The 11,813-nt window shown below is 39.3% G+C and overlaps 1 protein-coding gene across 1 annotated transcript; it reads left to right on the forward strand.

Annotated features, from left to right (window-relative positions):
• Positions 1 to 1,193: 1,193 nt before the first annotated feature.
• LOC106537307 (uncharacterized) lies at positions 1,194 to 10,215 on the forward strand (the record flags this gene model as incomplete). Its single annotated transcript, XM_014034694.1, is given in 6 exon segments — positions 1,194 to 1,324; positions 3,185 to 4,315; positions 4,449 to 4,685; positions 4,792 to 5,016; positions 5,733 to 5,805; positions 9,630 to 10,215. Coding segments are annotated over 6 exon segments (2,383 nt in total), but the record flags the coding sequence as incomplete, so codon positions are not given.
• Between the last annotated feature and the right edge of the window lie 1,598 nt (positions 10,216 to 11,813).

Here is an 11,813-nt window from a genome sequence, read left to right on the forward strand (position 1 = left end):
AAATAAACCTGCTTCTTATGACTTCTGTAAGATGTTTTAAATAAAATATTATCTGTAAAAAACCTCAAATCATGTCCTTTCAAAGAATTATTGGAACTCTAGAAGAACTTTAACTCAGCAGAGTTTCCCCAAAGATTGTTTTTAACCCTGGTGGCCCCGCCTGTATAATGGTAGGGGAAACACTGAGATATTTTGCCAACAGACAGATAAAGTTGACTCTATGCAGGTGTATTCACCAGTCTCAGGACTTGAGGCATGTACACACATACACATGCAAATACATTATTGCCTATTATTAAATGACCATCAAAGCCTAAACTGGATAACAGAAAAGCTTTTTAATTACTCAACAATTTAAAATATTCTTCACTACAGAAATAATAGCTCCCAATTGAAAATGTCATGCACACAAMACTAGTGAATTTAGACGACAAAGGTGTGCGTTGACACTAAACAAAGCTGCCATGATAAAATAACTACAATGTAACTTTTTCTTTTTGTTCCCATATTATTTGCATGTTTGTGTTTCAGCAGTTTGCGTTTCAGCATTGCTGTCATTTCCTCTCAGTCAGCTGCTCAGTGTTTTTTCCAGTCAGTCAACCCCTTAACGCCTGTTGCCACTCCCGAGCAGCTCAGCTACTTTCGATACCTCATCAGCCAAACTGTAAATAATAAGATTCCTTCCCTTTCCACCTCAGCGTATCATTACATTGTCATTTAGTTCCCCTGCAATGTCCAGCTGTCTTAAGTTACTTTGTGCATCTGCTATCGTACGCTATGCTGCCCTGACAGCTTTTTGTTTTTTATTCAAATATTAAAACTTTATTCTTCCGTGTCCTCGTGTGTCTGCACTCTGAGTCCAATCCTCCACTCACCAACAGTTGTTACTGTTAGCAAAATATTTGAATCACTGGACAGATTTTATAGAAACAGTAATCACTGGGCTTAAATCTACAAATGATTAACTTCTGGAGTCAACCAAGTTCAAGATGGTTTCCACAGCTAATCAACACTTTTGAGAGGTTTGCAATACTTGACTTTTGACCCTTTGTATCAGTTTTTGAATAATAAATCCTGATAATAACAAGAAGTCTGTTGTCACCTTACTGTAGCTCTGCAAATGATTGTACATGTGTTGTTTCGCTCACTCCAAACATTATGCAAAGAACTGAATTTGCCTTTTGTGTTTTTAGATCAACAGGAAGTCCTGAAGAGGTCTGAGCATGTTATTRAGCTCGCTGATGGTCCTCTGGTGGTCAGAGTCAGRAACAGTCTGCCAACAACTGCTTCTTCTCAAAACACCACCTCCACAGCTCCAGCAGAGGTCAGTTTGGTCTATAAGTCAGGGGCTGTCGAATTTTGAAATTTTTTTTGTTTATCATAGTTTTTGACAAAGGTAGAAGGAAGTCATTTTTTACGCATAATATTTTTTTTTTGCTTTTCCTCAGGAGTTCCTTGTTTTATTTATTTATTTTTATTAAAAATGCAAAAAATAAACTGAAATATCACATTTACACAAGTGTTCAGAAGTTTTGCAAAAACGTCTAACATTTCTCTGGTTCCCCCCATTTCTTTTGAGTGATTGATGTCAGTTATGTCAAAAAAAATTGATAATTTGGAAGTGCACACACCTCTCTATAGAGGTCTCAAATGAAAGACACTGCCTGCAGAGCTCCGAGTGGTGTTCCACAAATCAAGTTCCAGTGTTAGATCAGGGTGGGTACTATAACTAGTTCTTAACCAGTCTCAAAGTCCCTAGTTACAGAAAAACAACAATCAACWAAACAAGGCCCAACAGTTTGAGAGACCTGCATTTGTTATTGTCCTGCTGACCTTAGTCCCACATCCGTACAAGATTTCTGCCATGAACTCAAACACTGATCTGTCGGAGTGAATCATCTCTTTGTAATTTGATCCTCCACYGAAACTCAGAATACAACAGAGTATCAATCATTGACTAGAAGAGAAATTTAATGTTACATAACACGTTTTTATTGTTGACTCTCAGGCTGCGGAGCAACAAACCAGTTAAGAAGCAGAACTGGTTATTGCTGAAATATGCTGAATGGAACAAAGTAGGCTACATGTTGTATTTATTCATGTATAATATGATCTTGAGTATAATACAACCTTCATTTTTTGAGCTTAAAGCATAAAAAAATCTTATTCTCATGTCTAATATTACCACTAACTTCAGACAGACTTCAGAATTTTCAGCCTTTGCGGTGCGCCCTCTGGTGGGGAAACATTATTTGGGGACACATGCTTGTGGGCATGTTTGTTGCTGCTGAGGATGAGCAGCASGAGCTTCCGTTTCCACGTGTCACTGAGAAAAAGAACAGCAATTTGCTCCCAGACCAGAGCAGAAGCCAGTTGTTAAATTAGCAAGATAGATTTATCAGAACTTGCAACTAAGTAACTACATAAGTAAAGTTTATTTATATAGCACCTTTCTTAAAATGAAAATCACAAAGTGTTTCACAATACAAGCAAGAAAAAATGTAAAAACATCACATTCATACAAAGTACAAATTAAAACAGGGTAGAATGCATTGAAAAAGTGTCCTTTTCATCACCATAGTTTACAAAAAAAAGTTTTTTCCTGTAAATTCTTATAATATAATAATGCATTTTATGGATACATAATTGAATTTACTGTATGTGTCATTTCTGGTAATTGGTTGAATTGTGATCTTCGTTCTTAAGATCCATTTCAAATTGTATGTGACACAAAATTGAGAAGAARTAGAGAACTGTATCAAACATATTTTGAGAGACCTGACAGCGTTTCAGTCTCCTTTCACCCTGACTGAGTTTGGGAGGCTTTGCAAAAAGAAATAATAGAAAATMCTCCATTCTGTGTGTTAAAAACATATTGCATCAAACCTCAAAACTAACTGTTGCTAAAGATTGTTTAATTCAGTACTAAATGTCTGAATATTTATCTAAATATGATATTTCAGTTCTGTACTTTTGAAATAATAATAAAAAAAATTTTTTTTTCACTGTCGTTATGAGGTACTGGTTGTAGATTGAGCCAAAGAAATAAACAATTGTAGCATTAGGCTTCATCAAAACCAAACTGCAAGACGTGAAGTGGGCCAGAATACTTAATAAAGCCACTGTAAATACACAATTCAAAACAATCCAGTAAATTGTAACCAWTTTTTTTATTTTAAAACAGAGCCCCCAGTTTATTCCAGACAGCACCACTTCACCAAATAATGRAGAAAATAAACTGTCTCCTGATGAACATCTGTCTTCTGAACTGAAGGAATGTGTGGAAGMAGAGGAGSAAMRAGAGGAAGAGCGTCCTTCTGCTTCCAGCTCTGTTCAGCTTCACCCTGAAGACAGTGTTTTATTCAAGCATTCCTGTCAACCTCATAATGTAGATGAAGTTAGTGACTTGAAAGTTGAGTTGGACAATCCTGATAGCTACCTGTGCCACTTGGAGGAATGTTCCTATAAATATGAGGGGCAGCAGGTCAGAGATGAAGGGACAGCTTTGAGCATTGCAGGATTGAACACTGAGGAATCTTCTCAGATTGACAAAAAGTTGTTGGATGTAGGGGATGAGTCATGTTTGAGTTTGACAAACACAGAAGTAGCCAGTTACAGCCTGTGTGRTGGGCTTCAGGTGGTGCTGTGTCAGGGTGATATCACCACACTTCAAGCTGATGCCCTGGTGAACGATGCCAATGAAGATTTGAAGCATTGTGAAGGGGTTGCTGCTACCCTGAGTCAGGCAGGTGGTCCAGACATACAGAGTCAGAGTGATGCTTTGATAACATCTAAAGGCAAAATCCCTACAGGTGAAGTTGTAGTGACCACAGGAGGTAACTTGCACTGCAAAAGACTGATGCACGCTGTTGGTCCTGTAGCAGGAAAAGCAGATGRCAGAGAGAGGATCTTACTARAGAGAACAATCAGGCGTGTTCTGAGCTTAGCTGAAATGATGAAATTTACTTCCATCGCCTTGCCRTGCATCGGCTCAGGAGTGAAAGGTATTCCAGTGTCTGTGTGCTCTGAGGCTATAGTGACTGTTCTTAAGGAGTTTGGTAGTCAGGGTGAGCGAAGTTTGAGTACAATCATCTTGATAGATGACCAAGAAGAAGWGGTCAGGGCCATGCAGGAGGCGTGTGACAGGCTGCTTCTGGGTAAAAGTACTGGAAACCACACAGTGAGTGGTGATCCAGTTGGACTGGAGTTCAGCATGGATTCYACTGGTCAAGAAGCAGCTACAGGAGATCCTGATGGAGGTCCTAAGGGTGCTGTCCAAGTTGAAATTGTTAAAGGGACAATCGAGACCCAACAGGTAAGAAATCCTTGAAGTTATCCGAAGGAAAACCTAAAATGGCATAAATTTTAAACAGTTTGGAAACTGAACCATTGTTACAAATTAGARAGTAATCTGTGGTGTACTCACACCTGATGTTCTTCTGTTTTAGGTAGATGCCCTGGTGTCTCCCATGGTYGGCAATGATCCTCTTTCCACTCACGTAGGAAACATTTTGAATAAATCAGTTGGTTTTCAGCTTACTGCAAAGTTCAGACGTAAATCGGGAGGCGAAACAAAGTCTGGTGAGTCAGTTCTAGTGGAGGGATTGGATGGACTTCCTTCTAATGCCATTTTTTTCCTCAACCTTGCTCCGTGGGATGAAGATGAARATGGAGTTCCTGTTGAGGTGAGAAAATGGAGTAAATCTGTTCAAATCAGACTTTATGACCAATTCTTCAGATTTTATTGTCCTGCACTTGTTCCATAAGAATATTTGTTGTTGTTTTACACAGACTCTGAGAGCGGGCATCAACAGCATCCTCACTTCCTGTGAGGAGAAAGGGTTTGGTTCTGTTGCTTTTCCTGTTCTTGGAGCTGGGATTGCCCTGCAGTTTCCTGACAGCGTGGTAGCCAGAGTTTTACTGGAGGAARTTCATACATTTGAAGAGAACAGAAGCAGCAGCGCACCGATTGTGGTTTGCGTCGTCATACACCCCAGTGATGAAGAAACTGAAGAGGTAATGAATCTGTCAGGTCATCCAGGGTTTCTCCCAGAAGGGTAAGGCTGGCTGTAGTGCTTTGAAATGCTGCCTCTGTGTGTTTGTGTGGGAGGKTTAGGGTGCGTGTCTAAAGAGCATTAGGGTAACATTTTTAACAGTGAAGTTAAAAACGTTACTGTACTTGGGGCAATAGCAGAGTGGTATAGTTTTTAATGCTGCASTTGCGATGTGCTATGTTGCTAATGCTAGGTCTAGGCAAATCTAGGCAAATTTGATCGGTCAAAAAATAAAATTTCAGCCATTTTAACATTCTTAAAAGCCACATTTTGGGAAACTCAGTTCATAAAGCATAGATATCTACATAATGTGACTGATCTGCCATGCACAAGGCAGTCAGTATATGGCAGAAGTAGTTTAGAAACATTTTAATAGATTTATACTGTTTAAGTGATGGATTGGGTAGAAGACACTRAATAGAGATAAGAAATATCACAATTTTGGTTGAATCATGTCCAAAGTTTACTTGTAGGGATTCATTTTTATGAGCCATTTTTCATTAYGGACAGCCTGCAATCAGTAAACACCAGGCTTAAAGATACTATCTAATTATTAAAMCTTTAATACAGCACTCTAATTACTTGATGATTAATACAATATCCATCTATAGTTTTTTCTTCATAGGACAAATGCATAATAATACTGGCATTGAACTTTTTCATTTTTACTTTCTAAAGGTCTTCAGGTCAGTCCAGGAATCATTGAAATATGAAGGGTCCACTCAGAATGATCAACAAGACCAAAATCAAGGTGGGCTTTATTAGAACTGTAAGATTTATTTTATGATCTTTTTTAGTATTTAATATTTTTTTTGCTAACTACTAGCACACTTACAGTGGTTTGCAAAAGTATTCATACCCCTTGAACTTTTCCATATTTTGTCACATTACAACCACAAACATAAATATATTTCACTGGAATTTAATGTGAAAGACCAACACAAAGTGGTATACAATTGTGAAGTGGAAGCAAAATTTTACATGAATCAAAATATTTTTTACAAATAAAAAAACTGAAAAGTGCGATGTGCAAAATTATTCAGCCCCCCTGAGTCAATACTTTGTGGAGCCACCTTTTGCTGCAATTACAGCTGCAAGTCTTTTAGGGTATGTCTCCACAAGCTTTGCACATCTAGTGACTGCAATTCTTGCCCATTCCTCCTTGCAAAACAGCTCAAGCTCAGTCAGATTGGATGGAGAGCGTTTGTGAACAGCAGTTTTGAGATCTTGCCACAAATTCTCATTTGGGTTTAGGTCTGGACTTTGACTGGGCCATTCTAACACATGAATATTCTTTTTTTTAAACCACTCCATTGTAGCTTTGGCTTTATGTTTAGGGTCGTTGTCCTGCTGGAAGGTGAACCTCCGCCCCAGTCTCAAATCTTTTGCTGACTCCAACAGGTTTTCTTCCAAGATTGCCCTGTATTTGGCTCCATCCATCTTCCCATCAACTTTGACCAACTTCCCGGTCCCTGCTGAAGAGAAGCACCCCCAGAGCATGATGCTGCCACCACCATATTTGACAGTGGGGATGGTGTTTTCAGAGTGATGTGCAGTGTTCTTTCTCCGCCACACATAGCGTTTTGCATTGTGGCCAAAAAGTTCAATTTTGGTCTCGTCTGACCAAAGCACCTTCTTCCACATGTTTGCTGTGTCCTCAACATGGCTTCTGGCAAACTGCAAACGGGACTTCTTATGGTTTTCTTTTAACAATGGCTTTCTCCTTGCCACTCTTCCATAAAGACCACATTTGTGTAGTGCACGACTAATTGTTGTCCTGTGGACAGTTTCCCCCACCTGAGCTGTGGCTCTCTGCATTTCATCCAGAGTCACCATGGGCCTCTTGGCTGCCTCTCTGATCAGTGATCTCCTTGTTCGGCCTGTAAGTTTAGGTGGACGGCCTTGTCTTGGCAGGTTTACTGTGGTGCCATACTCTTTCCATTTCCGGATGATGGATTGAACAGTGCTCCGTGAGATGTTCAAAGCTTGGGAAATCTTTTTATAACCTAAGCCTGCTTTAAACTTCTCCAAAACCATATTCCTAACCTGTCTGGTGTGTTCTTTGGACTTCATGATGCTGTTTGCTCCCCAATATTCTCTTAAMCAACATCTGAGGCCGTCACGGAGCAGCTGTATTTGTACTGAGATTAGATTACACACAGGTGGACCCTTTTGAGTCATTAGCAGTCATCAGGCAACTTCTGAATGCAATTGGTTGCACTCAGGGAAAAGGGGGCTGAATACTTTTGCACGTCGCACTTTTCAGTTTTTTATTTGTAAAAAATGTTTTGATTCATGTAAAATTTTGCTTCCACTTCACAATTGTATACCACTTTGTGTTGGTCTTTCACATTAACTTCCAGTGAAATATATTTATGTTTGTGGTTGTAATGTGACAAAATATGGAAAAGTTCAAGGGGTATGAATACTTTTGCAAACCACTGTACATGTCCCRTTATGTGTATGTGTATGCAGTGATTGGTGGGACAAAGTTCTGCTGAATACTGATTGGCTGTAACAGTAGAACATCATCACTTGTTCTTTGTGACAACTCCAACATGTCCTAAATATTTCATGGAAACATGTTCATAATTTTAAGAATCAATACTAAACATTAAGTAGTAAGAAGGTATTGTGGTATACCGTGGTATCATGATAACGGTACGTAAAATTTATGATGGTATGAGTCACATGAGGTGAAGCGCCAAATTTCCACAAGGCTGCAATGAAAACTGAGACATTAACTTTTCAGAAGATGCCCYGTGTTGTTACTGAAGTGAATAGAAACGACATGATTCAAAAAAACTTCCTCTAATTCTCAAAAAAGGTTTACACGCTCGCAACTGCAGCAGCGATTGGCAGAAGTACCCTCCTACCGCTGTCGGTGTCTTGTCGGTTATTCCCGTAATGTGAAAAGAGTTGCGTTTCTTTCTCTACATCTCCAGACAGCATGTAACATCGCCAAAGCTAGTTGATATGGCAGAATAATTACAATTTTCCCGAAAGTAGCAACTAGAGATGGGATAAATGGCTCTTTGAAGGGATCCGGATCTTGGGGAGCCGTTTGTTTCAYAGAGCCATTCAGAAGAGCCGTTTCGAACGTGTTAACATCATCATGTCGCCGTACGTAATGACGTTGTCCCATCATGTGAGCGGAACCATGTGTTTGTTACGCCGAAACCCCCCCCTTCCCCCATGAGCTTCTGTACTCCACAACTCGTCCTATTTTCCATGAAAAGGCAAAGCGGGAGCTATTTAAGTATGAAAAACTGAAGATTACATGAGGAATAAAAGAAATAAAACTACAAATGGCTCATTACTGCCCGCGWTTTGGCTCCTATCGTTCGTTGTAAAGAGCTGTTGAAAAGATACGGATCGTTTGCGAACGTCACATCTCTAGTAGCAGCACGTTCCTGATAACTTCTTTCCATTGTCCTGAAATGTCTGGAGCATGCAAGTTTGCGACTTTTACTTCCTGTTTACTACACACATGCGTCAGATGTAAYTGATTCGCTTCAAGCTAGTTGATAGAAAAATGTCTGATTCGCATTTCTCCATTTTTTTTCCTTTTTGCGAAATTTATAAAATTTGCTCAAAATTCGAATTAAAGTTGGATGGAAACGCGGTTACCGGCTCCCCAAAGATGAGTCGCTTTAGTACTGACAGACAGCTTCATGAACCARCTGGCAGCTGGTTTCTTAAGTCAAACAAACCGTGGGGCTCCTTTCGGATTTAAACTTTCGTTAATTTTTTTCCAACCCACAAGCTTTGATTTATTTTTTTCGACATAATAAAGGGCAAACTCATTCTGTGACTCCTGCTGCTGCTCTGAGTGACAGCAATGTCAGAGCAGCTAAGAATTTTTCAATGCCTCTCTGGCTCTGTGCATGTAAAATCTCATAAGCACTAGTTTCTGTTAATTATCAACACAAACTGCCACACTTCGGTAATACTGCATACCATAGTATTTTCTTAAGGTTAGACCATTGTATGAAAAAGATCAATACCACTCAATYCCAGTAAGTAATTTGGTGCACAAACAAAGCAACGCTACCAAAAATATAACCTCCCTGGTGGAGGTAAATATTCATTATCAACAGAATTGTCTGTTTTCGATCCAAACCATAGAAAATAWTTGAGTCAGACATTTATAACTTATTAAGTGTCTCAATACTTTTGGGGAATTTTTATTATCCTCATGTTTTTTATTGATGGTTCTTAAACATTTGCAGTTATGAATGGATTTTTATGAAACTTTCAGGGCATAATGGGATTGTCCCAAAGAAAAAGTGATTAAATTTTGGTGGTGATCTGGCAACATCCACCAGAGCTGAAGCTCATTGTGATCTGGCACAAACTTAAACCACAGAACACAAGCTGCTTTTTAGTGATGTCATACTGTAACAGCCTATCAGCATCCAGCAGAACTTTGTTCCACTAATCACAGTCCAGCAGCTGCTCACTCTTGATTGGATAACCTAGGGTCCCGGCGATGGTGTGCTCTCTTGGAGTGTTTCTAATTATTAATAGAAAGCAAAGAGTAAACATAACAGGCTTGCTATTTTTTCTGTGTAGAGTCCACCACAAGGAGGATTGTCCTACTTGGAAAAACTGGATCTGGGAAAAGTCACCTGGGTAACACCATATTAGGAGAGGAACTTTTCCTTTCGTATCTTTCCTCTACCTCTGGAACCCAAAWRGTCCAAGCAGASACCAGGTCTGTGAACGGAAGAAGCCTGACTTTGATCGACAYGCCAGGTTTCTTTGACACAGAAAAGTCTGAGGAGGTTTTGAAGCCAGAGATCATGAGGTGTATCACAGAGTGCTCACCTGGGCCTCATGTCTTTCTCATTGTCCTCAAAGTGGAAAAGTTTACAAAGCATGAGCAAGATGTTATTGATAAAATACTSCAATATTTCTCAGATGATGCTTTAAATTATGCTGTCCTCGTCTTCACTCATGGTGACGACCTTCAGGRGAAGAAAATCGAAGAGTTTGTTGGTCGGAATAAGAATCTGAATGATCTGCTGAAGAGGTGCGGTGGTCGGTGCCACGTCTTTGATAATAAACACTGGAACAACAATCAGCCACATGATTACAGAAACAACCAGTTTCAGCTGGAGGCGTTGCTTCACACGATAGACAAGATGGTGGAAAAAAACGGATCTTGCTACACCAACGATGTTCTGCAGCATGTAGAAGAGAGGATCGTGAAGTATGAGGAGCACATCCAGGAGCTGTCAGTTAACCAGCCCCCAGAGGAGATCAGAAATAAGGCTAAAGCATTTGTGTCTGATGAGCTTCTGATTTATTTAGCAGCAATCACAACAGGTGTTTTGTTGGGGGCTTATTTGGGCTCAAATTTATCACTGGAAGTTGTTGGGAAATTTCTGAAGAACCCAGCTGAAATAATAAAGCTTGTGAAAAGCGTTACAGCTCTTTCACCGGGATCAGTTCGAGCAGGAAATGAGGTGGCAATTTTGGACGATAAAGTGACAACAGGTGTAACTATAGCAGTTGGTGCAGTAGCAGGAGGAATAATAGGTGGTTGTATTGGACATGAAATATATAAGGAAGCAAAAACACCAATGGAGGCAACAACAATGACTATTAAGGCTGTCAAGGAGAAGGAAAAGACCTTCAGGACACGGCTTAATCCACGTTGAGTAGGGGTGTAACAAAACATTTGTCTCACAAGATGAGATAAGACACTGGGCTCAGTGGACAAGACAGGCGAGTTTAGTAGTACTTCTAGGATAAAAGCATTTGCCACAAACTCKATTGACTGACATGTCTCCTTTCTCATGACTCATGATTGTTTTCAGGCCTTAGAACAAAGGTGTTTAAGAGGTTTCTCTGCTCCATAACACCTGATTTGATTGTAGAGGTGATTAATACGATTTTGTAGAGCTTGAAGAGGAAATTCAATCATCCAGTCAGGCTTGTTGGAGCAGAGAAACATCGTGGATAGGGGCCCTCCTGTACCAAGATTGGACATCCATGCYTTAGAAGGAGGTCAAACTCATTAAAAATCTGATCAAGGACCAACTTTATTTTTTAAATCTTGTTAAACATTTAAAAATTTGCCAGTTTTTTCTAATTTTGTCAAAATCCTAATGTACAAATATAAAATGTTGCTTTTTCTGTCTGAATGTGTTGCGTATGGCTGGGAAATATACGGTTTTTCACGGAAAGTTAAACCTTGTCATTTTATCAACATTTACAAAAACCAGTAAGCTGTATTTAACAACACATATTTTTACAGGTGTCTGCCCTTACATGTCAAGTGGACAGCAAAACTTTTTTAGGAGGGGGTACCTGTCATTTCATGGGTATGGCATTGAAATATGGTTGTAGAAGGAGGGCCAAGTGTCAATATTTGTAATTTTCTTCCTCCTTTTAAATTCTTTATAATGTTCGTCAAAAGTTGACAATTTAAAAATTCTCACAATTTTGCAACTCTGGTCAGTTTATGGTTTTATTCATTTATCATCCTTTTTCTAAAATGTCGTAGTTTCCATGAGCAAGACATCTATTCCTCAACTGCTCCCCGAATGTTTACATAGCTGTCCGTTTCTGCACTTATCTCAGATGTGATCAGTTAAATGTATAACACAAATATCGTCATTGTATGGAAATATAACAAAACATAGAGCTTTACTTTACCGACAGACATTTGAGAGTCATAGAGTGTAATGCCAGTACAGTTTTCTCATTTTTTTTACCTTGAAGTTAGAACTTTTTCCATTCTGAACTCAA

Source organism: Austrofundulus limnaeus, unplaced genomic scaffold, assembly GCF_001266775.1.
Source record: "Austrofundulus limnaeus strain Quisiro unplaced genomic scaffold, Austrofundulus_limnaeus-1.0 Scaffold2238, whole genome shotgun sequence".
Classification (NCBI taxonomy): Eukaryota; Metazoa; Chordata; class Actinopteri; order Cyprinodontiformes; family Rivulidae; genus Austrofundulus; species Austrofundulus limnaeus.